We start from the raw sequence: 26,368 nt of genomic DNA, 5'->3' as shown, positions 1-26,368 counted from the left end.
GATTTTTATTTTTATGCTGAACTAGAAATAGCTTTCTTTGTTCCTGGTTAACACAGCAGGCTTTTCCTGCCACCTGGGGCCTATTATAGTAACTGCTGCTTCTTACTCTTCCTCATGAAAGGAGACCAAGGAAAGACACCATGGAAACACTGCTGAAATAACCAGACTACTATCCCTTCCCTCCCTCCTAACACGATTGGAGGGCTCAGTCTGTCCTCCTGTAGACAGAGAATGTAAATGTTTATTTAAGAAGTCGAGTAACTTCTTAAATAAAGCATCCTGGCCCCTTGGTTGGACAACTGATTTATAATCAGTCATAGTACTCTCTCCTAATCTCTCTAGTCTGTCCCCTTCTCTCCATCCCTCAGCCACTGCTTCATCCTCTCACAGCTTCGTGGGGAGCTCGCTGGCTCTCTGGCCTTAGCTCAGACTTCCAAACCATTTGCCACACTGTAACCAACGCCAAACCCACATAAAAGACCACATTTCTCCCCTGCTGAAAAGTCTTAAGACAGCTCCCCACTGCTCAACGGACAAATGCCTCCTAACTCCTTAACCTGGCATCCAGGCTCCCCCTCCAAGGCCGAGTTCCTCCGAACAGCCCGTTCCCAGTCCCAGGCCCTTCTCAGTATCCACACCAAACTCCCACTTGTCTCTGAAACAGGCTTAGCCACGCTCGGAAAGATTTGCCTTTGCTGTTTCTGCTCATGCTGCTTGGCATACTGTCCGCATTGCTGCCTCTCATTGCCATCCCTACTTTCTTAACTGCCTACCCATTCCTCCCCATCCAAGACCCCTAACGCCCCCCCTGACTCCCCAGAAAAGCACTGTTTACAAGTCCACCTTCCTAATCAGATGTGAAAGCAGAGGCTGTGTCTTATTCATGGCTAATTCCCCAGAGCCCGGACTGAAATCCAGTTTTAACTAAAATTCCTATCCGGTGCTTCGGGTTGAGAAGAATCCTATCACAACCCAGAAAGAAGGGAAGCCATCAAGGAGTGAGGTGGGGGTAGGTACGAAGAATCTGCATTTAAAAAAAAAAAACACTAAAAAAAAACCCTGCCCCAGACCCTGACGGAAGTGAGACGGGGCATTTTGAGAAACACTGGGTCACCATCACCGGCTCCTAACTTTAAAATCGCTGGGAAAGTGAAAATGCCGCTCTTTCGCCTCCCTAGGGCTTTTCCTGCAGCTGCCCCGGGACTAGAGACAGCAGGCGGGAGCCGACTGAGTGGGAAACAAGCCCCGGTCCCAACACTGGCTCCGCCTGAACGTGCGAAGGGGCCCCGCGCTGGTCTCGGCCCCTCTCCGACCACACCCAGTCCGCCCGCTGTGAGTCCCCGAGGCGGCGGCCCCCCACGCTGGGTGTGTGTCCCCCTTTTACATTGGACGTCGCCAGCTCTGACGCCCCACGAGCTGTGCAAACCCGCAGCGCCCCGCCGACCCAGCCCGACTCCTCCTTTCCTTCCCAAAGTCTCGTCCGCCTGGGTCCAGCCGACGCACCCCTAAAACACCAAGGCTGCCCTCACACGGACGGCCCCTTCCCGGCCGCCATCCATCTCCGCAAGCACGGCCTCCGCCCCCGCCTCGCTCTCCAGGGCCCTCCGGGGCGGTCCGCGCAGGCGCTTTGGAGCCCACGGAGGCCCCGCCCCCTGGACCGCGGGTAACGGCGCGAGAGGCCCGAGTGCGGTGCGCGGCGGGATCACGGACCAGTAGGTTGGGGACGAGGCAACGGCGGCCGGCAAGGGTCACGTTTCCTCCGGAGGGATGACGCGAGGGAGGGCACTGGCCAGCGTTTGGAACCCTGGAGGCCAGTGGTCTTGCAGACCCAAGTCATTGACTGGAACCAGGAAACGTGTCCAGTGAGGGGGTTGGGCTCAGATTTCCCAGGTCTCCTGACTTCAGATGCGGTCGCAGTCGGGAACATGGTGCGGGTGAGACTAGACGGCCTGCGTTGTTGTTGTTTTTTTTTATAAAGTGGGAGCGATTGGGACCAAACGTTGTCCAGGGTGAGAGCGATCAAGCCCGTAAAAGGGAGGCAGGCCTGGGCCGGAGACCGTGTTGTTGCCCCGGGCCCCACACGGGCACGGGCCCCGCCCTCGGGATGAAGTCCAACCGGGTTTCCGTGTGGGCGTTTTGGGGCTCTGGGTGATCTGGCCCCGGCCTGTCATTCATTAATCATTCATTCATTTTACATTCATTGACTACAATGGTAGGTGCTGGAGGTGGGGAAGTGATCTAGACGGACTCGGCGCCGGGAGATGTAATGGCTGTAGAAGCCCTGGGTGGAGAACAGGGCTGGCTTCCAAAACGAAGTCATGAACCTGGTTGGGAGTGGTGGGAAGTGTTCCAAACTACCGCACGTGCCCGGACCTGGAAGGAGAGGAGCGGATGTATTCCGGTCACTGAAGACCTCTCACTCGGAACCCTGGGTCTTGGGTTTAGTGCTAGGCTCCTGACAGTGGAGATGGAGAGAAATCAAGGAATTCCAAGGACTGTATCTTTAGATAGACTCCACGGGATTTGGGGAGAATGGGGCATACCAGAAGTATGTACAAGGTGTGGGTGCCTGGGTGGGTTAACCAGAGGAGGAGATTTGTGTGGAGACAGCAAATTCTACTCTGGTTCCGTGAAGACTCCCAAGTAAGCAGTTGGATATTGTGGTTTGAAGGTCAGCAAAGCACTCCCATGTAATTTATTTGAGATCTGGGTTTTAGGGGCTAGGAGGAAAATTATTATCTTTTACAGTGGTCCCATCCCAGGAAAACTTGTTAAAAATACAGTTTCAGTCCCTCCCTTCCCCCAGACTTCTTGAATCAGAATTTCTGAATGGGGTTTAGGAATCTGTATTACCTTTCAAGCCCTACCCCCCACCCCCAGAATATTCAGCCAGTTTTAGAAACCACTGGTCTACCCCATCCTCCTTTGTTTCACAGGTAGAGAGTCTGCAGCTTGGTATTGGAAGGAACTTGCCCCAATAACATATGGCATTAGTGCCTCTTTCAACAATGAAAAGCATTGAGCTGAGAGTCCAGAGACATGGGTTCAAGTCCAGGTTTTGCCAGTCATTACCTTGGGCAAGTAATTTCACCTCTCGGAACCTCTGCTTCCTTACTATGAGAATAATACCATCATTCTAGGAATCAAAAGAGAGAGTGGCAGTGTAATTGCGTGTCAAGCTTTCTGTTTTGTGCTCAGGAAGCTGCCCTGTATCATACCACCAGTTTCAGTGTTGGCTGGCCCCTGGCTATCTGTCACCAAGCCCTCCCCTCTCCTTCTGTTGCAGGTTGGAATGGCCAATAGCTGGGGAAGTTTCTTGCAGGATGAGCAGCAGCTGGAGGAGCTGGCCCGGCAGGCGGTGGACCGGGCCTTGGCTGAGGGAGTGTTGCTGAGGACCACACAGGAGCCCAGCTCCTCAGATGTAAGCCCTGGCTCCTCCACACGGCACTGATTATACTGCTCTGGGGCCTTCTGCCCATTATCTGGCCCCTGTCAGGCCCGAGGCAACTCCTTTGGGTCAGAGATCACATTTTTGCTTTTTTTTTTTTAATAACTAACATTGACCTTTAGAAGTATGTAAAGTAAAAAGCACCATGCCAGGGTAATCAAATTTAAGTCTGGGATTTGAAGTGTGACTTAGGCAAGTTACTTAGCTCTCTCAGCTGCAATTTCTTCAAATATTAAAAAAGGTAATAATGGGGACTACCTCATCAAATTGGTAAGAGAATTAGAAGATAATTCATGTGAAGCACTTTGCCCAGTTAGCTATTATTTTTCAGGACCCCTAATCATACTTCCTTCTCTGTAGTTGGTTTGTAGTACATCCTCCAGGTCTTTCTCTGTGCATTTATACACATGTATATGTTTATAAAGAAATATATAGGGTGTGTTTTTTTAAGACAGTTTTTTTTATTGTTGATGCTGTTGCAGATGTCCTCCATTTCCCCCCCCCTGCCCCCTTTGCCCACCTCCACCCAGCCCCCCCCCCCCCCGTATAGTTTGTTTGTGTTTTTAAGATTTTTTATTGATCGTTGGAGGAAAAGGAAGGGAAAGAGAGAGAAACATCTATGTGAGAAGGAAACATCCATCAGCTGCCTGTTGCATGCTCTCTACCCGGGATCGAGCCCTGGCCAGGAATCAAACTGTCACCCTCTCAGTGCATGAGCCACATGGCCAAGCCTGTATAATGTTGTTTTGGTTTTTGTTTTGTTTTTTACAAATAAGATGGATTATACATATTACTCTGTGACATGGTTTTGTTTGTTTTTCATTTAGCAATCGGTTTTAGAACTCTTTCCAACTTCCTCCATTAGGATCAGCTTCATTCTAATGTATAGTATTAGGTGTGGATGAATCACAGTTTAACTTTTTTCTACTGGTGACTATTTAGGTGATTTCCAATGTTTTATGACTACAAATAGCAGTACTGGGACCATCCCTGTATATGCCTGTTTGGGTACCTATATGAGTGTTTCTTTATGGTTGACATATGAAAGTAGAATTGCTGATTCCAAACCACATCTTTTAAAAAAATCTCATCCTAAAAAAATAAAAAACCTTTTCATTTTGTGACCAGGTAAGACATTTTCATGCTTCAAAATTTAAAGGAGCCCTGGCTGGTGTGGCTCAGTTGGTTGGGAGTTGCTGGTTCAATTCCTGGTCAGGGCACATGCCCAGGTTTTGGGCTCAATCCCCAGTAGGGGGTGTGCAAGGAGGTAGCTAATCGATGGTTCTCCCTCATCAATATTTCTCTCTCTCCCTCTTCCTCTCTCTCTAAAATAAAAACAAAACAAAACATATTTTTTAAAAAAAAATTAAAAAAGCTTTTAAGACTATAAGAGTTTACAGTTTAACTCTTCCTTCCATATTCCCTAGCTGCCCAGTTCTCCTGCCCTGATGGTAACCTATGTTTTATAAACAAAACATTTATTCTTGTTTATTTTTTTCAGATAGCTTATTCATAAAGAGAAAAATGTATATATTCCTTTCCCCCACTTTTTGTACAAAGAAGCATACTAGACAAGCTCTTGAGTACTTTACTTAACAGTATGCTTATGACTATTCAGATTAGTAACTAAAGAGCTGCCATCATCATTTTTACCAAGACACTCTTGTCTCTCTGTGTCCAGAACCTAATTAGAGGGCTGGTGGAGAGTTCAAACTCAATAAGTGTTTGCTGTTTGGGCACCTATATGAGTGTTTCTCTATGGTTGATGTAGAAAAGACCCGAGCGAGTTAGAATGGCAGTCACTAAAGGTAGGCTGATACTGTGGAAGGTGTGCCTCTGGCTTTAAGAATATCGTTGCTTGGTTTGTGAATCTGAGATTGTGTGAACTATTTGAACCCAGGATGTAGCACTTCTCTTCCAAGATTTTATTTCTTCTGTTAATCAACAGGTATTGTGTGAAAGTCCAACACTTTGTCTTTCTGGAAGTTAATGGAACCTAGAAAAGGCACAGTCCTCAATTTCCCAATCCAGAGAAAAAGACAGGAAGTATCTTTTTCACTTTGGAATCATTGATGCATTTAATCCTCACCACAGCTGAGATGAGGAAACCAAGGCCCACAGAGGTTAAGTAACTTGCTCCAAGTCATTAAGTGGTGGTGTAACTGACAGAGCCCGAATTCAAACCCCAGGAGTTTGCCTCCTGAGCCCCTGCTCTGAACTTCCGTGCTTTACTGCCTCTCCCAGGAGCCTGTAGAGGCCACCTGTAGGAAGGAGCATTCATTAGTGGCATCTGAACTAGATCTTAAAAGACAAGTGGAAGACTACACTTTCAGGGATCATTTCTATAGTTTGTTAAAAGACAAATGTGGGACTGGAATAGCATAGCAGAGGCCCCAATGCAGGAAAAGGCAAAAAATAAATAAATAAAAAAGTTTAAGAGAATGCAGGGCACATAAGTGGATAGAGTGGGAAAGAAGGCTGGCCAGTCAGCTAGCCAAGGGGCTTTGCATACGGGGTGGAAGAAGTCGGAACTTTGTAGATCAGAGTCACAAACCAATTGTGTGCAGATTGAATAGTTGGCTCCTGCAGTGTTTAGGGAATTAATTAATTTTTAAAAAGTACACTTGAACAGGGTACAAAGTCCAAGAGGATATTTAGTATAGAATGTCTTTAGCTACTGTTTCACTGCCCAGGGGCAAGCATCATTTACAGAGTGTGTGTGTGTGTGTGTGTGTGTGTGTGTGTGTGTGTGTGTGTTTAACCAGAGTGTCTTTGAAAAGTCAGAGCCAACATTTTTTTAAATCATGAAGTTTTTTTAAAAATCTGGATACCCAGCTTGTCTTGAAAAATCAGATCAGCTGTTAACCCTGGCCCACTTTCCTGCATACCAACAATTGATTAGAGCAGAGTTCCGACAGCCCCTTTATTTTTTATTTATTTATTTTTTAGTATGTTTTTATTGATTTCAGAGAGGAAGGGAGAGATAGAAACATCAATGATGAGAGAGAATCATTGATCGGCTGCCTCTTGCATGCCCCACACCGGAATCAAACGCGGGACCCTTCAGTCCGCAGGCCAACGCTCTATCCACTGAGCCAAACCGGCTAGGGCCCGACAGCCCCTTTAGATAGGGGGGACTTCTTACTTCTTCCCATCACACTCTGTTGTTTCCCTCACTATGAAGCAGAGTGTTTACTGTCATGTATGTGCTATAGCTTTTCTAATAGTAGAAAAATATTACTGTGTCTGTGTTTCTATCAAAAGTATAAAGACTGTGTCCTGGCTGGTGTGGCTCAGTTGGTTGGGTGTGTCCCTGGCACCCAAAGATTGCTGGTTCAATTTCTGGTCAGGGCATATGCCCGAGTTTCCGGCTTAATCTCTGGTGGGCGGCTTGCAGGAGGCAGCCAATTGATATTCTACTCTCACATTGATGTTTCTCTCGCTTTCTCTCCCTCTCTCTTCCTCTATCTCTAAAAATCAATTTAAAAATTGGAAAAACATGTACAAAGATAGTGTTTCAGCCGTTAGCCTACGGACAACGAAGAATAGCTATATACTATTGATTTCAAATTCAAGTGGGCATGAGACCTGGGGACAGAGGCAGAAGGAAGTCTTAGCAGAAAAACTTTTGAGGAGTTTTTCAGGCCAAGTGGGATTTGTTGGGACAGGCAGAACTCTACGTATTAAAGCCAAGGAAATGCCCTCATAGTCATCACACACGCACTCAGGATTAGGTCACCTCCCCTATAATCTTCAGTAATTCACACTCATGAAAGCTTCAAGCTGAAAGAACTCACTCTCACAAATACACTTCCCCAGTTTTATTTTAAAATAAATGCTGACCCATGGCTGCTGTTGCTCAGTGGTTAGAGAGTAGGCCCTCGTACCAAAGGGTTGCAGGTTGGATTCCCAGTCAAGGGAATATGCCTGGGTTGCAGGCCGATCCCAGGCCCTGGCCGAGGTGCATGTGAGAGGCAACTAATCATTGTGTCTCTCTCACATCGATGTTTCTCTCTCTCCCACCTCTTTCCTCCCCCTACCCTTCCACTTTCTCTAAAAAAATCAATGGAAAAACTAACCTCAGTTGAGGATTAACAACAACAAAAAAATAGATGCTGACGAGGGCAATTTGGGAATTATTTACCAAAATTTTAAATGGATTTACTCTTAATAACCTGACATTTCCACTTTTAGAAACTTACCTTCTCACACACAAAATACCTAGAATGTATATTCTAGGATATTCACTGAAGCATTGATTGTAATGGTGGGAAAAAGGAAACCACCTAAATGTTCATAATAGAAGGCTAGATTCAATGAATTGTGATATAGCCAAAGAATGGAATATTGCACAGCCATTAAAAAGAATGAAAGTGCTCTATTTGAAAGTATATGGAAATGTCTCTGAAGTATTTATAAAGCAAAGAACAATGTATGTATCATATGCTTTGATGTGTGTGAAAGAAGAGAAAACATGTATGCACACAGATACATTAGTCTAAAAGGATATGTGAGACCCCACTATATCATTTGCCTCTGGGAAGCAGAACTGGCTCATTGGGGTCAGGGTAGGAGTGAGACATATTTTTTCCTTCTGACTCTTGCATTTTGTATCATGTGTTTGTATTATCTATTCAAAATAATATTTTTAAAGTAAATATTTAAATGCCGAGTTCTAATACCAATTATGTTTATTACCATAATTGCAAACTAATGTCAAATCATAGGTTAAACTCTGGAATGTTTCATAAGTAAGTCACCAGATCATCTCTTATCCAAATTCTAGCTCATTTGTTGCTAGGAGTCTCAGAATGCATGATCCCCTTCTAGAAATAGTGTTCTCGATGGGTTTCCTGGCTCTCCCAAAGTTCAAAGAATTGAGAATGTAGCTGAACTCTAGGCCTGGCAACCTGAGTCACCATCTCCAACATTGAGGGGGAAACGACCCCTGGAGCCAGAGTTCACTTCTGTTGCAGCCTTACTATCAGGACTCCTCCCTCCCCCCGTCCCCCAACCAGAAGGCAAGGGGATTGGCCTAGTCTTGGATATCAACTGGCTAGGAGCTGTGTGTGTGTGTGTGTGTGGGGGGGGGGGGGGGGGCGGTCAGTAACCATCCTGGCTCAAATCCCAGTGCCACTTAACAGCTTGATATAATTTTGGACTCCATACTTATCCTCTCTGAGACTCAGTTTCCTTTTATTAAGAATGTATAATAATAGTATCTTCCTCATAGGGTTAAATGATGAATCCACGTAAAGCATTTAAAACATGCCTTGTGCCTTGGCTGATGATGCTCAGTGGTTAGAGTGTTGGCCCACACACCAAAGGTTGCAGGTTGAATTCCCAGTCAAGGGCACATAACTGCGTTGCAGGTTCCATCCCCAGCCTGGGTCAGGGCACGAATGGAAGGCAACCACAAAAGTCTCTCACATCAATGTTTCTCTCCCCCTCCCTCCCTCCCTCCTACCCTCTCTAAAAAATCAGTGGAAAAAAATACCCTCTGGTGAGGATTAACAAAAACAAACAAACAAAAAACAAAACAGTGCCTTGCAACAGTTAATGTGCAATAATTTTTTGTGGGGTTTTGTTGTTCTTTTTTTTTTTTAAATAGATAAAATATTACAGCCTGGAAGTTATCTTTGTACCCCTTCTTCATCCTGTTCTCCCTCCATTCCCAGCGGTAACCACTATTCTGCAGTATGTGTGTCCTTAATAAATGTAGGCCACACTTTCCATGGGCTATGTTTACAGGAAGACAACACATTCACAGGTGTTCTACCCCTGTCCACTCTCTCTCCTCCATCAGGTGGTGACCTATGCCCCATTCACGCTCTTCCCCTCACTGGTCCCCAGTGCTCTGCTGGAGCAGGCCTATGCTGTGCAGATGGACTTCAACCTGCTGGTGGATGCCGTCAGCCAGAACGCTGCCTTTCTGGAGCAAACTCTTTCTAGGTACTAGGTGGTGGGACACTGAGGGGCCGGGAATTGCTAGAAGGGACTGGAAGACTGGAAAGCCATGAGGTGTTGCTCTGGCATCTGCCTTGGTAGAGTGGGATACAAGCACCCCCCAGGAGAAACAGAATGTAGTAGAAGTCAGGAGATCTGGCTTCTAATCCTGGCTCTACCATTTATTTAAAAACATGGCCTCAAGCAAGTCCCTTTGTTTCTCTGGGCCTCAGTTTCTTCATCTGTAGAAGGGGGAGGTTGGTCCTTTCAACCTGACATTCTGTGATTCTCTGATCTGTGACCCCCTTCTTTGAAGAGACTGAAATTTCCGTTTGGAATTAGAGAAGATCAGCTTGGTTTTAGAGAAAACAGAGGGCAAGTGAGGTTATTGGGTTCAAAGTCAGATCTGCTTCTTCTCCTGAGTGACCCTTGTTGCTTCAAGGCCTCTCTGGGTGGGAAGAGGCACAGACTGGGCAACAAAGATACAGAACATGTGAAATGACTTACTCCATCCACCCCTTTCTGTCTCTTTTCTTTTGATTTAGTTTTCCTTCAGGCCCTTGGGCAAGGGAAATTACTTTAGAATTACATACTTTATTTTAGAATTAAGTATATATAAATGTGTGTGTATGGAGAGAGAGAGAGAAAGAGAGAGGACATATATGTAATTGCATATCTGATTAATTTTTCAAAAATGTGTACATTGGTGTGGGGGTGAATATGACAAAGGATCATAATGGTAAGAAGCTTGGAAACCACATGAATGTGTAAACCCTACCACCTCTGATTCTGGATTGTGGGAAATGTGACTGGTCTGATTTATGACCTTTACCCTAAAGATGCTGTTATGTGGGAGACCTTCTCTGCAGCCTGTCTCTGAAGTCCCTGTTCCCTCTCCTCTGAAATACACACAGACCCTAGCTTGTAAGGGAGAAGAGCCCCAGGAACATGTGAGCTAGCCCCCTAGGGTCTAGGTTTGAAGGGAAGCACCTCTTTGGAAGAAGGAAAATGTGTCTCAACTTTCCAGGAGGCTGAGGCCCAGCTGGGGACTCTACTCCTCACCAAGGCTGGGGAACCCTATGAGAGCGCTGGCTGGGGAGCAGAGGAACTTCAGGGCAGGCCTGAGGTACGAGGCTCAGCGGGTCGCTGTAACAAGGTGAGCCTGCGAATCAGGGTTGAGCAGGCATGCAGAGACCACCCCGAATCTTGAGGGACAACAGGTGTGGCATTAGTTGCCTGTGGATGGCCTCTCCCTGAGACTCCAGAAAACCACACTGGATGGGTTCCCACCATGTGTCACCACAGCACACGGGGCCATGATGAGCCAGCAGACACGGTCTCTACCCTTAGGTGGTGTATAGGCAAATGGGAGAGACAACGCTGTCATCACACAAACAAAGTGGAAATTTGCAGCTGCAATCAGTGCTATAAAGGAGAGGTCCACAGGACTATGAAAGCACATGGCAGGGGGAGCTGACCCAGACAGGGAAGGAATCACAGCACATGAGGACAGGTCCAAGAGAAAAACAGGATACTTGGCTTGCGTCAGAAAACTCCTACTGGGGCACGGGGCATAACTGCTGTCTTCCAATCTCTGAGGACTGCCTGGAAGAGGAAGAGAATACTTGTCTGGAAGGTCCCAAAGTGTAGGGGAAACTACAGAGAGTGACTGTGAAGTTAGTCAGAAAGCGTATAGTCATCAGAGCTACTTAAGTACAGAATGGTTATATCACATGCCATTTTCTGGTTCTTGGGACCAGATACTGTGTTCAGTTCTATACATGTAATATCTTCTCTACTCTTCACCACAACTGTGACGTAAATATAATTGTTTTCCTCTTCATTTTACAGTTAAGCAAACAGTCACAGAGAGGTGAAATGATTCTCTAAGGTTGCCTACTAGTAAGTGATAGAGCTGGGATTTGAACCCAGGTCATCTGGCTCTAGAGCTGGGTTCTAAACCACTATTTTCTGGTGGGCGTTCAGGTTTGGGCCAATACAACCCAGAGAGGATTCAAGAATCAATGCACAAGGGTGGAACTCCTTGACCTTTAAGATACCATGTAAGCTAGAAAATGTTCTGTTTCCTCCTCCAGCACCATCAAAAGGGACACCTTTACTGCTCGTCTCTTTGATATCTACAAGCAAGTCCTGAAAGAGGGCGTTGCCCAGGTAAACATTCTCTACTGCACCCCCGTCTGGGATCTGACCCTCCCTTTTTTTTTTAACCAAAGAAATTGTCCCAGGCCCTAAACTCATGGAAATCTGCCTCTCATTGTCCCCACTGGATTTGTACATCACTGGCCAACCCTGGGACGACCAGAACAATGACTCCGCTGTGTTTGGGAGTGTTAGCCAGTGCCTCTAATCTCTATGTAGTGTTCGTGGTACCTGTCTGCTCCGTGGCTAGGCCCTCAGAGTCAGCCCCTGGGCAAATGTCCTCAGCCTTCAGTTTTCCCCACAGACTGTGTTCCTGGGCCTGAATCGCTCAGACTACATGTTCCAGCGCAACGCAGATGGCTCCCCAGCCCTGAAACAGATTGAAATCAACACCATCTCTGCCAGTTTTGGGGGCCTGGCCTCCCGGACCCCAGCTGTGCACCGGTGGGTCCCTTGGGCAGCCCTGGGCACACCAGTAGGTGACAGCCTGATGAGCCTACAGTCACAGGCGGGGACAGGGATTTCCAATTCTCCAACTCTGACGATGCCTTCCTGGGCCCTGGGTCATGTGTCATCCCTCCCCACAAGCACAGTTTCCATTGTAATTATGTCTTGGCATTTCAGGTAAAGAAGGGACCTCACAGTTCATCTAGTCCTACCCCCTTATTGTACAAGTTAGTATTTCAGGCAGAGGGAACAGTATCTGCCTGTTCGAAGGCCTGAGAGGAAGTCAGAATCCAAGGCAGACAGAGACACAGGTTTCCCATCTGAGGGCTGGCATCTAATTCTAGCCAGCAGTGATGCTCCAGGTTGCTGTACTTCCAGAGGGTCTACAGCAGGGTTCCAGACAGTACCTGGGGCTCAGGGAAAGGGGTTCCAGCTCATTGGGAGCTCACAGGGTCTCAGGGCTTCTCTGTGCATATACACCAGGAGCTAGGGTTAAGGTAGCCCGCATATTCTAGCCTAGGTGGATCCTACAGGAATATGATGGTAAGGTGCTTTTTAAAGCTCAGCTGGTTCTCAAAGTGATGTTCCTATAAGTGTCTGAATCTCAGGCATAGGCATCTTTCAGGTCCATTCAATTACTGAACAGACATCTCTCCTCCAACAGACATGTTCTCAATGTCCTGAGTAAGACCAAAGAAGCTGCCAGGATCCTCTCCAATAATCCCAGCAAGGGACTGGCCCTGGGGATCGCCAAAGCCTGGGAGCTCTACGGCTCAGCCAAGTAAGGGGGGGGGGGGGGGGGGAGTGGCAGAAGAATCCTGCTTTAGATTCAGCATTTGTGGGTACAGCAACCTCTTTGCCTGACATCGTTAGGGAATGACCAAATTGTCCTAGGACTAGAAAAGCTTGGGCTTTCTTCCCAAATAAAAGATGCTAACTATAATTGAATCTTCCCGTGTAGGCTCGAGGTCATCATTGTGATTGTCAGTGAGGTGCTGCCTAGAGTTATAAAGGCTGTGAGGCTGTTTGCCTGCACTAATGGCCCAACTCTTAGGCTCTAAGCTCTCATTCTTTTCCTTCATAGTTTCTGTCTGTCTCACTGTTGCCAGTGTGCTTGAATTTGGAATCCTCCACTCCCATGCCTATACCTCCTTTTTTTATTTGCTGTGGTTTGGGAAAGCAAATGTCTATTGCGTGTGAGGACCTCTTGAGGAATGAATGCATAAGCTTCGATTTAGGGATTTTATAGTGTCTATTTTAATTGCTTAGAGGCAGTTTTTGCTTCCTTCCTATTTCTCAACCATGTTCTAAGTGTGTGAAGATGCTAGGTAAGTGACTCCCTGATAAGTGAGGGGCCAATGCACTAACAGTTATTGCAATATTAATAAAGCATTAATAGTTAATCCTGAGTGAGCTCTCACTGGTGCCATACTTTGTGCTAAGCACTTTGTATACAAGGTCTCATTGAATCCTCAAATCAAACACTCCTCTGCCCAGTTTTGCAGATGAAGAAAGTGAGGTTCAGAGAAGTTAAGTAGACTGTTCAAAGTCAAAGTGTGAGTTGGTAGTAGAGCCCAGAGTCCACCTTCCTCCAGAACTGACATTCATAAGCACTTTATTGCCTCCCAGAGAGCCTGTCTGGGTTTGCTAAACCTCACTAAGACTCAAGAAACCTCAAATTCTGAGTTTTTGTTTTGTTTTTGATTTCAGAGAGGAAGGAAGGGACGGGGAGAGGGAGGGGAAGAGATAGAAACGTGAGAGAAAATTATTGATCGGCTGCCTCCTGCACACCCCCTTCTGGGGACAGACAGAGCCTGCGACCTGGGCATGTGCCCTTGACCAGAATCGAACCCAGGACCGCAGGCCAATGCTCTGTCCACTGATCCAAACCGGCTAGGGCAACTCTGAGCATTTAGAAGTCATCAAATGAATATTTTATCAGGTAGAACTCTAGACTAGGTTGTATTTTTTTATTGTTGTTAATCCTCACCCGAGGATATTTTTTCCATTGATTTTTAGAGAAAATGGAAGGGAGGGGGAGAGACAGAGCAAGAGAAACACTTATGTGAGAGAGACACGTCGATTGGTTGCCTCCTGCACATGCCACAACCTGGGTGGAGACTAAGCCTGCAACTGAGGTACGTGCCCTTGACCAGAATCAAACCCACAACCCTTCAGTCCACAGACTGACGCTCTAACCACTGAGCCAAACCAGTTAGGGCAATGGCTAGGTTGTATTTTAAGAGAGTGAAGCCAGGAGATGGATCAGCTGGGGAACTGCTGATGGACCACTGGTACAGAGTTTCTCCAGCCCAGCTGTAAATAACATATAGAGAGAAGACTTGTGCACCCAAAATTGGGGGCTGGTGGGTAGGAGCTATGGAGTATCTGAGCCAGGACTGGTTTCCCTCATTTTGAGAGTCAAATAGGTACTTCTGCTGATCCAGCAATGACCTTTGCTAAGTCTGTTCTTTTCTGTAAGCATCAGTTTCATTTGTAAAATGAGGGTAATGATAATACCTAAAAGAGTGGTAGAGAGAATTAAATGAAATCATGGATTTGAAAAATTCTTTTAAAAACTCAAGGATCATTATGTGATACTTTCAATATTAATAATAATAACTACCTTTTAAGAAGTATTAGTTTTATTTTACAGAAGAGCAAACTGAGGGTTTTTAATAACTTGCTCAAAATCACACAGCTAATCTATATATACTAATAAAAGGGTAATATGCAAATGGTCGTGATGCCCTCACGACCGATCAGCAGGAGGCTGCGTGTGCAGCAGGTGGGCAGGGCTGCATGCGTGGTGAGGCCGGGGGAACGTGAGGCTGTGTCCCCTACCCAGCGTTGGCCGGGGGAACGTGAGCCTGCGTCCCCCGCCCAGCATCGGCCAGGGGAACGTGAGGCTGCGTCCTCTGCCCAGTGCTGGCTGGGGTACGTGAGGCTGTGTCCCCCGCCTGGCGCTGGCTGGGGGACATGAGACTGTTATTGTTTATTTATTAATAAAGTTATATATTATTTTCATATACATTTTACTAATTTTCTTTCATCTCTGTCACTTCTATTATAGAGAAAGGGCAAATAGCAATATTAAAATATTTCCTCTAATTCCCTTTTAATGTGTATGAATTTCGTGCACTGGGCCACTAGTCATATAATAAAGAGGTAATATGCAAATTGATCGTCATGCCCTCACAAGATGGCTGCCTACAACCAGGCTGGCAGGGGGATTAGTGAGGGACGACCAAATGACTGAACAAGCAGGCTGTGTGGGGCAACTAGGCTGGCAGGGGGGTTAGTGAGGGGTGACCAAACGACTGAACAGCAGGCTGTGTGGGGCGACCAGGCCGGCGGGGGGGCAGTTGGGGGTGACCAGGTTGGCAAGGAGGCAGTAAGAGGCGACCAAGCCGGCAGGGCGGGGGGGCAATTAGGGGCGACGAGGCCAGCGGGGGGGGGGGGTGGTGTAGTTGGGGGCGATCAAGCCGGCAAGGGGGGCAGTGAGGGGTGATCAGGCCAGCAGGGGGAGGCAGTTAGGGGCAACCAGGCAGGCAGGCAGGTGAGTGATTAGGAGCCAGCAGTACAGGATTGTGAGAGGGATGTCCGACTGCCAGTTTAGGCCTGATCCCTGGGATCGGCTTAAACCTGCAGTTGGACATTCCCCGAGGGGTCCTGGATTGGAGAGGGTGGCTGGGCTGAGGGGCCCCCTGCCTCCCCGTGCACGAATTTCATACACCAGGCCTTTAGTATATATATAAAAGCCTAAGCAACCATTGTGACTAGACGACCGGCCAGTAACTATGATGTGCACTGACCACCAGGGGGCAGATGCTCAATTCAGGAGCTGCCCACTGGTGCTCAGTGTGCTCCCACAGCCAACCTCCCAAGGGTCCCTCCCCTCAGCCGGCTTGCCCTGATCACCCCGATCGTCCCCAATTGCTGGCCAGGCCAAAGGACCCTACCCATGCACGAATTCATGCACCAGGCCTCTAGTAAGTTTAGAATTCATGTCTATTTGCCTCTAAAGCCTGTGTTCTCTCTACTACATTGTTCTGCCTCCAAGAGGAATGGTGCCATAGTATAGATTAAAAAACAGGATCAAGCATTTGTACGGCAGATGAATTTTCATTAATTAGCTCATACTTTGTAAGAATTTTTTAAAGGAAGCATGGAAAATTATGAATTCAATTTAGACATTCATTCAAACTCTTTCAAAATATAGTACCTGTGATTGGAATGAGCAGAGATAAGAAAGGAGATTCTTGTATAAAAGGTTGGGAACTATGATCTATTTAACACCTTTATTTTATAGATGGGGAAGTCAGGGCTTAAGGAAAGAAACTGATTTGCCCAAGAACAAGTGATACTGAGGTCACTGGCAGAGCCAGGCCTGGGATTCAGGAGTCTTCACTCCCAGCCAGCACGTTACTGCCACCTCACTGTTCCTTAGCTGACAACTTTTCTAGTCCTCTTGATGGGCTGCTCAGAACTGGAGGAGGAGGAGGATGTTTTCTGAGTCTGGCTCTGATTATTTAGCAGGGAGCAGGCTGACTTCATTAACCAAGGCATATAGTTCCACTTTAACCTCCAGCTTCCAGCCTCCCTCCTCTGCCTCTTAGAGGTGGGCCAGGTACCACCTTTGCACCCAGGAGCAGAGCAGATCAAGCTGCAAAGTGGAAAGCAAGCCATTGTCCCTCAGGACTCTCTCAGAGCAACATGGCTTGTGGGAGCACCATTTGTAGCTTGTCTCAGAGATACCCAACTCAAAGGCAAGACTCAGCTTTATGTCATGTCTGACCTCAGGAGATTCCAGGCAGGCCAGGAGAGGCTGCCTACTAGGACCTGTATTTAGGCTAAATGGAAAAGAGGCAGGCAGAGTGTAGTCCAAGGGGTTCTGCTTAGTAGGGAGATGTAGAGACAGACAAGAAGCCAAGTGCAGGAGGTCAGGAATCCACACTTAGAATGCTGAGCCAAAGTCTGGCCATCCTGTAGTCTCAGCAAGAAACCACGGGCACAGAGCAGAACAGCTACAGCAAAATCGGAGTTGGGTGCTGCTGAGCATTGGCCTTAAGAGAGTCTTGTGGGGGGCTGGCCCTGTCTTTGACAACTGAAAACAGCTCGGTTGGTAGTCAAACAGGCAGTTATCTGGCATTAGCTATTCCCTGAGTCCTTGAGCTCCTTTTTCTTTAAGAAACATGTGAATAAGCAGGGAGTAAGAGACCAGGTGAGCCCCAATGATTCCATTAATACTGTGGAATCAAAAGTGGCCCTGGCCGGTGTTTCTCAGTGGTTAGAGCACACACCAAAGGGTTGAAGGTTCAATTCCTTGTCGTGGGTGCATATCTGGGTTGCAGGTTTGATCCCCAGCCCCATTAGGGGCACATCTGGGAGGCAATCAATTGATGTGTCTCTCTCACATTTATCTATCTTCCCCCCCCGCCACACACACACACACACACTTCCCATCTCTCCTTTCCTCTCTCTAAAACAATCAATGGAAAAAAATATCCTTGTGTATATCACAGAAATGTTGGGAGGCCCCAGGAGATAATGCCTTAGTTATAGTTGGTGCTATAGGGTTTCTATAGGATTCCATTAGCTATTCTAATGTTTCACGCAAGAATCACAAACTCTTTAATTATATCTTTGCAATCTAGTAATAGGGTTATTAGCCCCAACCCCCAGCATTGTTCTGTATGAAATATTCTTTACGACTCTTACCTGTTTATTCTTCAGAAAGATTTTAGAATTATGTAAAGTTTTAAGAAAAAGTTTTCTTGGGTTTTTGAGGTGTTTTTAAATCTGAATTTTAATTTGCATAAAAATGCACATCATTGTACTATTTCACCTGCCTATTAGAGAAGGGGCATAGACATCTTTACTTTTCCAAGTTTCCTATTTTCAGGAAATAATATGTTGTAGCCTCGGGTGTCTATGCCTGAGGCAGTCCTGAGTGGAGAGAACATCTGGTTCAGGGAAGCTGTGCTCTCCTTCCCACTCCTGAAGGGGGTGGTGTGGAGGGAGGGTAAGCACCATGGGCCACCTGTGCTCTTTCTCCAGAGCTCTGGTGCTACTGATTGCTCAGGAGAAGGAAAGGAACGTTTTTGACCAGCGTGCCATAGAGAATGAGCTACTGGCCAGGTAAGGGAAGGCGGGGAAGACCTCCAAATACAGCCCCTGGATTGGGGGAGCACTCAGACCAGAGCGTCCACTCCCCATGACCCTTGCCCTTCTTTCCCAGGAACATCCGTGTCATCCGGCGAAGGTTTGAAGATGTCTCTGAAAAGGGATCTTTGGACCAAGACCGAAAGCTGTTTTTGTAAGTGTTCAGGGTGCATTCCCCAAGGGTCCAATAGAGAACTGGTTATGGAAACTCGTCCTTTCACCCACTTCTCCCAAATGATCCTTTCTTCTGGGAGAACTGATAGCTTGCTTCCTTCTTTCTAAATTTTAGGGGTGAACTCTGAAATATCCCATCATTCCAGGAAATTTTGGAGAAGGCTAGCCAAATTCTGCTTCTAAAGGGTTATATCAGAGCTGTTGACATTCTAGATAAGGGCCTTCTTAAAATAACCTTGGTTTTCATATACCCTTAGGCTCCCACATTTTTCTTTAATATTTTTTTATTGATTTCAGAGAGGAAGGGAGAGGGAGAGAGAGAGAAATATCAATAATGAAAGAGAATCATTGAGTAGCTGCCTCCTGCACGCCCCCTACTGGGGATTGAGCCTGCAACCCGACATGTGCAATTTACCAGAATCCAGCTTGGGACCCTTCAAATCTGCAGGCTGACGCTCTATCCACTGAGCAAAACCGGCTAGGGCATCCCAAAATTTTCTTGTCCCTCTTGGTGGCTAGTTAAGTCAGGCCTCAGCAGTTGGGCTGGGCAGTCAGGGAGGAAGATGAGAAGCTGTCTTATTCTGTGATTGATCTGGGACCTGCTCTTAGCTCAGGAAGACCTCAAGGGACTGGGTCTGTGCTCTAAGCCACCACCCGATGACTTTAGTACCACATTTTTGTATGGTAATGCTTATAGCACACATATTTAGATCTGGAACTTTGTAATTCTTAAAATTAAGAACCTCCATGGAAGTTTACAATACCATTTACTACTTCCAAAATGTACTTTTATCATAATAAAATAAAGTCATTAATTTACTTTCCAGAAAATCAGAAAAATTTTTTAAATTTTTATTTATTTATTTATTTTTAATATATTTTATTGATTTTTTACAGAGAGGAAGGGAGAGGGAGAGAGAGTTAGAAACATCGACGAGAGAGAAACATCAATCAGCTGCCTCCTGCACACCCTCTACTGGGGATGTGCCTGCAACCAAGATACACGCCCTTGACCGGAATCGAACCTGGGACCCTTGAGTCCACAGGCCGACGCTCTATCCACTGAGCCAAACTGGTTAGGGCTATTGATTGATTTTTAGACAGAGGGGAAGAGAGAACAAATAGTCATTCCACTTATTTATGCATTCATTGGTTGACTCTTGTATGTGTCCTGACTGGGGATCAAACTAGCAACCTTGGTGTATTGCAAAGCTGCTCCAAACAACTGAGCTACCCGGCCAGGGCATAACCAGAAAATACTAAATAAACCAAAGAAAGGGGGGAAAGTTCAAAAGACAGTCTGTGTCTTAACTAGACTCATAATTTTGCATCTCCCTACCATCACTCCCACTATTTTAAAAAAATCTCAGCCTGTTTTCAACTTCTTCACACAGTAAATACAAGTGCATTACTGCTGCTCAGTAATTTTAAGCCCAATTTTTAAAAATTTACCTAATTTGATTCTAGTTTCCCTCTGGCCTTCCTAGAATGATTCTAGATGTGGAATTTTCTAATGCATTCTTTTCTGGACACCTTCACGTTCTTTTTTGTTGTCGTTGTTGTTTTTAACACCTCCATGTTTTTAGTAGAAGCAGTGGAGGTGTGGGTATCTACGCTCACTGGTTCCAATGAACCCCTGTCTAGGCTGCCCCTGTGGACTTTCAAAGTAGCCAAACTCATTTTGATGTGCCCTGAAATAGATCGAACTACTGTACTGAAAACTTCAGTTATAATTTAACACAACAGCTTTCTCCATCCTGTGTTCTAGGGATGGCCAGGAAATTGCTGTGGTTTACTTCCGGGATGGCTACATGCCGAGTCAGTACAATCAACAGGTTGGTATTTTCTGTTCAACTATTCTTCGCCTCCGGGGACCTACGATCGCTCCTCAGAGACCCAATTCAGGTGTCACGACAAACCGGGTTTTCCCTGAGCTCTGGATTCAGTACTTCCGCAGGGAACTTGCTGCTGGAATCTCCAATCCTATAAGCTTTTTGCTACCTCTCACTCTCTACAAACACTGAATTCTAGAATCAATGCTCAGGAATCCACAGTGCTTTAGCCATTCACACTGGTTCTGGGGACATGCTGGTAGTGTTTAACAATCATCTTTCTGAAGGGAAAGTCCCAATTTGTAGCATTTGCTGATTTGTATTGTGTAAATTCTCCCCATCATGGCCAATTCAAGCTACCCAATTTAACATCTCTAAACACAGTTAGGAGGAGATGAGTACAGTCAGCTCTTACAAGCTGATGCAAACCAGTTTTACCACACCACTGACTATTTCCTTCCTGCCAACTCTTACCACTCTTTTATCTGCATCAGAGAGTTTTTATCACCTGCCCATTCATGTTAATGACAGTAATAATATCACCTTATCTTGTTATCCCTACCATGTAGTTTCAAAATTACTTTCCACATCCATTATTTCAGTGAACCTCACAACCACCCTGTGAGGCATGTAAGTATTCCCATTATACAAAAGGAGAAACCAAGGTTTGGGGAGATGCAAGGCTTGCCAAAGGTCCCACTGGGGGTTCCCAGGCTTTGTGACTCTCAGTCCAATGGCATTCCCAGTATGTCATTCCCCTGCCCCTAATCTACAGCATGGAAAGGCTTGAGCATGGGACTAGAGTGGGCATGACCTTCTGCTGTTTCCCTGCCTCTCACACCCTAAACTTCTGGCACACTGGACTTTTCATCCTGTGATTTCCCACCTACAGGCCTTTGCTCATATCATTCTGTTAATCGGAGTACAGCAGGTCCTTGAATAATGTTGTTTCATTATAATGTTAATGAGGGGGGAAATGATTCTGGCTGGGGCCACTGTCTCTGTGGAGTTTGCATGTTCTCCCCATGTCTGCATGGTGCTCCGGTTTCCTCCCACATCCCAAAGATGTGCACATTAGGTGAACTGGCTGTCTAAATTGTCCCAGTCTAGTGTGTGTGTGTGTGGGGGGGGGGGGGGGGGGTGGAATTGTTTCATGTTCAGGCTTGGTTCCTTCCTGGCACCCAGAGCTGCTGGGATAGGCTCCTCTACCCGCAACCCTGGGTTGGACTAAGTGGTTGGAAAGTCGTTATTTTGTTTTTATTAATCTTTCTTAAATGTATGTATAGTTCACTTTTATTTTGGTTTTTAATAATAGAAGTGTTTGGGTCTTTATTTAGAAGTTTGGTGATGTTTTTGTGACCAGAAATATGCCATAGGAACTTAACTCTTATTTATATCAATTAGCTTGTGTAAAATTGTTCTGCTTAGTTGCAGTTTCTAAGAATCTATCGACAGTGTTGAGGACCTACTGTACTTCTTCCCTATTAAGTCTCACCTGTCTGATTCTACCTGCCACTCAGATTTCATCTTACTAAACAACAATAACAAATACTTATTGAGAACCTACAAAGTGCCAGGCAGGAAACTGTGTTAAAAACTGGGGATACGGCGGGAAACAAAGACAACAAGGGACCAGTCCTCATGGAGCTCACAATCTGGTCAGGCAGATGGACACCAGAAAGTAAACAAAAACAGAAAAAAACATTTTTCTTCTAATTGGGGGAAACTCTTTGAATGAAACAAGAGGGTGAAAAAGTAGAGAATTATGGGGAAACACACATTAAATAGGGTGATTTGCGAAGTTGACTTTAAGGCCAGGTTTAAGAATGAGAAGGATTCAATCATCCTTTGGAAAAGAATTCCAGGGAGAGAGCCCTGGCTGGTGTTGCTCGGTGGTTAGAGCATTGGCCTGCGCACCGAAGGGTCTCGGGTTTGACTCCTGGTCAAGGGCACGTACCTGGGTTGCTGGTTTGATCCCCGGCCCCAGTCAACCAATTGAAGTGATCAGTGTGTCTCTCTCACATTAATGTTTTCTGTTTTCATCATAGTCATGTATCATTGAGCTAGACTGGGAGCTTCCTGAGGTCAAGAATTCTGCAGATTGGGAGGGGACACACCTGCCTCACAAGGATGTTGCAGTGACCCTGGGGATAATGAATGAGAATAGAAAGCACGACACCTGGCACTTGATGGACAGCTGATGTGAAATAAAGTATAATTCCTCTTGTATTCTCTCTGCAGAACTGGGAAGCACGCCTGCTGCTGGAGAGGTCACGTTCGGTCAAGTGCCCAGATATTGCCACCCAGCTGGCTGGAACTAAGAAGGTGCAGCAGGAGCTGAGCAGAGTGGGCGTGCTGGAGGTGTTGCTCCCTGACCAGCCTGAGGCTGTGGCCCGCCTCCGTGCCACCTTTGCTGGCCTGTACTCACTGGATCTGGTGTGTAAGCAGCCCATTTCCCCCACCGCAGGCCTCTTAGGTGGCAGGGACCCAGAGCCCAATGCGCTGGGGAGGCTGGAGCTGGCACTGGACTAGACTTGGGTCAGTGATGCTCTGTCCTAGGGAGGGGAGCTAGAATCCACTGTAAACTCTCTCAGCAAAGGTGGGGATGGGGATGGTAACCCGAGGAAAGGCAGAGGCAGACAGCAAGGGTTAGGGAATATCTGTACCCACTTTCCAGGTCTTCTGCTGCAGACTCCTGATATTGCCAGAGAAAAAACTTATTCTCTTGTACTTGCTGCTGCAGGAGTCTTTTTTTTTTTTTTTTTTAATATTTTTTATTGATTTTTTACAGAGAGGAAGGGAGAGGGATAGAGAGTTAGAAACATCGATGAGAGAGCAACATCGATCAGCTGCCTCCTGCACACCCCCCACTGGGGATGTGCCCGCAACCAAGGTACATGCCCCTGACCGGAATCGAACCCGGGACCCTTCAGTCCCCAGACCGACGCTCTATCCACTGAGCCAAACCGGTTTCGGCTGCAGGAGTCTTTTTGAGGGGTCACATGCATCCAGTCTAAAGAGGCTTACCGCTCTCCCCGATGCTCTGCCTAACCAGCAGGACCTCACCTCCTGCCTCTTTGGCCTAAGACTGCCAGTGACTGCTTTCTTACCTCCTACCAGGGTGAAGAAGGGGACCAGGCCATTGCTGAGGCCCTTGCTGCTCCTAGCCGGTTTGTGTTAAAGCCCCAGAGAGAAGGTGGAGGTATGTGGATCCCCCTTTGCTGGGCTGCTCAGGGAAAAGGGGCTACCAGACTGTCACCAGTGCTGACCAGCACTTGCTATGAACACAGGCTTTCACCTTGGACAATGTCCCAGGAGACACTGTGACAAGTGCTGTGGAGCACAGGGGAATCTGATTCACCAGCACTTGAGGGTTTGGACAAGTTTAGTCTGAGGTGCCTGTGGGTGGATTGTAGGAAGTGGGATGGGGACATATCAGGACTTTAGATGTCTTCCTGCCTAGTGTGAACTTCTTGAAGGCAGGGATCATTTCTGCCTCGCAGAACGAGAGGAAATGGTTTTTGATCTTAGTCTTAGGAGATAGGTAGGAGTTTACCAGGTGGAAAATGGGGAAGAGCATACCATACAGAAGGAGCAACCTTAAGCAAAAGCACTGGTCCACCAAAGTGTTTGGAGATTAATGAGTTACGGTGAGGCTGGAGTGCAGCATGGGAAGTAGGAGGAGGCAGGGTTTTGAGCTGGTAAAGATGGTTCGGGACCTAATTATAAAGGACATTGACTATATGCAGAAATTGGATTTTATCCTAAGGGTAGTGGGACGTCATTAGAGTTTTAAGACCAGAGAAGAGGCTGGCATAGGTGTCCAGAAGAGCAATGTAGAGGCTTGGGCTAGCACTGTGACATTGTGGGGTGCAGACTGAAGAGACATGTCTGAATGGGTGAGGTAATGGAGAGGAAGGAGTTAAATATGACTCAGGAATACCTTTTGCCTGATTGGGAGTAGGAAGGTCCAAGATGGGCAGGTTTAGGCAGAAGTAATGTATTCTGTTTGGACATGTTGAGTTTGTTTTCGGGACCCAATGGATATTCATGTGATGTCTAGAGCAGGGAGCTTGAGTTAACAAGTTGTAGAATATAGATGGAGTCTTGGAAGAAATCTTCCTTTAAAAAAAAGTGTGTACATGGAGGAGAGAATGAGGATGGAAGACTAATTCCTTGGAAATCCCAACATTTAAGTGGGGCAGGAGCCAGTTAGAGGGCTGAAAAGTAAAAGCCATAGACAGGTAGGAGGAGAACCAGGGCAGGATGGTGTGGGGAAGGTGTGTTCACTTGTGTGAGTCAAGACTCTTTTGTTAAGGTGACCTTTCCTCCTCAGGAGCCAGGCCTGCCCTGGCTTCAATGAGCTGGTGTCAGGAACTGAGGCTGCCGATTGCCCAGATGGCCCCAGAAGTGGGGGAATGGGGTGGAAAAGGTGGACACAGGGTCCATGGTGACTGGCCAGTGGAATTGCAGGTAACAACCTATATGGGGAGGAGATGGTGCAGGCCCTGGAGCGGCTGAAAGACAGCGAGGAGAGAGCCTCCTACATCCTCATGGAGAAGATTGAGCCTGAGCCTTTTGGGAATTGCCTACTACGGCCTGGATGCCCTGTCCGAGTGGTCCAGTGTATCTCAGAGCTGGGCATCTTCGGAGTCTATGTCAGGTGAGCCAGTCCGGAGGGGCTCTTCCTTGCCAGAGGGCCAACCAAGAAAACCTGGAGGGAAGCACTGGACAGGTCACAGCTCTGCCCATCCTTAGCTACATTTCCTTACCTAACAAATAAAACCAAGGACCCAAGACCTGCCCACCTAACAGGACTATAACAGGGCTATCAAATGAAGCCCAGATGAGAGGTGTTTTGCAACTATAAAGGAAATTTCAAGTAGTATCAATATGGATGAGAAAATAACCCTGGACTAGAAGGAGACCCCAAGGAAGAAGAGTTTAGGTCCAGTTCCCAGTCTTCTGGGGTCTGGGGAAATGTGGGATGGGCCAGCTAGAGGATACTCAGTGGCTTTGAAAATCTGAGCAGCCCCTGGATTTGGATTTGAGCACTAAAGAGTCAAGAATAGAGAAAGACTTGGTTATTTATAAGGAACAGTTCCTGGTCCCTCATACTGCTTCCTACAGAATACTCCAAGGTCAGGGCAAGGTAGGAATACCAGATCCTGCCATGCTCCCCACCAGAGCCTGCCCTCTCTATAATCATCCCCTCTAACCACTTGCAGCATCTCTGCCTGCCACTCCCAACCCCTCCCCACCACCCCACACCCTCCACATCACCATAGCCATCTTGAGAGGGAGGTGGGGAAGGGGATTTATAACTATAGAACATGCAATATGAGCCTAGTATCATGTTATGTGCTTTTCATGACTGTCTTGCAAAGTGAGAGGTATTATCCCCACTTAGAATTGAAGAAATTGATATTAAGAAAGGCTCAGTAACTTGCTCAAAGACACAGAGCTAGTATTTTCCAAGCTAGGATGCAAACCCAAATCTGTTTCTAAAATCCTAGCACTTTCTTGGGTGTAGTCAGTGACCCATGTACTGCTCAGCTGGAACCAGGGAAGGTCATGGGTTTGAAGACTGAGTCTAGGTGACAGAGTTGTGTGTCTCCTGCTCCCATTTCTATAGGCAGGGAAAGACACTTGTGATGAACAAGCACGTGGGACATCTGCTTCGAACCAAAGCCACCGAACATGCAGATGGTGGTGTGGTAGCAGGAGTGGCAGTTCTGGACAACCCATACCCTGTGTGAGGGCACAGCCAGGCCTGCCCAGACTTCGCTCAAGAGACCTTCTATCCCTCATACTTGTCATCCCTCTCCTAGTCCTCTTGAGAGGTGCTTTTCTCCTCCTACCTTTGGAGGGCTAGTCTCTTCTAGAGAAGGGTGAATTATGAGTTTGTCCCATTTGAAGACCAGAAAAGCTGTGTTTCCCTTAGGTGAGATCTAGAAGCCCCTAAATCCTCGGGGTATGGGTACAACTGAAAGGAAGCTGATCAGAGGTAAGAGTCCAATACCCTGCCACCTTCCTGTCAGCCCCTCAGCCTTTTCAGCAGGTCCCAGTGTCTGACCTGGGATAGAACTTAGGGGTAGGAGGAGGGGGATGGAAGGGCATAACCTTTCCCTACCTCTGCCTTAAATAAAACTACATTTCTGATTCTGTGATTCCTTGGTTTGTGCAATTAGGGGAA

The 26,368-nt window shown here is 46.7% G+C and overlaps 1 protein-coding gene across 3 annotated transcripts; it reads left to right on the top strand.

The window, feature by feature from the left end:
* The first annotated feature begins 1,634 nt into the window (after positions 1 to 1,634).
* GSS (glutathione synthetase) lies at positions 1,635 to 26,342 on the top strand. Of its 3 annotated transcripts, none has more exons than XM_079783623.1 (13): positions 1,635 to 1,712; positions 3,287 to 3,421; positions 9,255 to 9,400; positions 11,491 to 11,566; positions 11,859 to 11,998; positions 12,666 to 12,782; positions 18,062 to 18,142; positions 18,243 to 18,320; positions 20,109 to 20,175; positions 22,414 to 22,608; positions 23,293 to 23,374; positions 24,646 to 24,835; positions 25,808 to 26,342. In XM_079783623.1, exons 2-13 carry the CDS (start codon positions 3,293 to 3,295, stop codon positions 25,929 to 25,931), a joined length of 1,425 nt encoding a protein of 474 aa, XP_079639749.1. In that variant the 5' UTR covers positions 1,635 to 1,712; positions 3,287 to 3,292; the 3' UTR covers positions 25,932 to 26,342. The 3 variants fall into 3 exon arrangements, with proteins under 3 accessions (XP_079639749.1, XP_079639748.1, XP_079639747.1); XM_079783622.1 differs by lacking the exon at positions 1,635 to 1,712 and adding an exon at positions 1,734 to 1,928; XM_079783621.1 differs by lacking the exon at positions 1,635 to 1,712 and adding an exon at positions 1,734 to 1,934.
* The last annotated feature ends 26 nt before the right edge of the window (positions 26,343 to 26,368 follow it).

The sequence above is a fragment of the Cnephaeus nilssonii genome, assembly GCF_951640355.1.
Source record: "Cnephaeus nilssonii genome assembly, chromosome: 11".
Taxonomy (NCBI): Eukaryota; Metazoa; Chordata; class Mammalia; order Chiroptera; family Vespertilionidae; genus Cnephaeus; species Cnephaeus nilssonii.
Note: the sequence above shows the minus strand (reverse complement) of the source record. Positions and strands in the feature narration are given on the sequence as shown.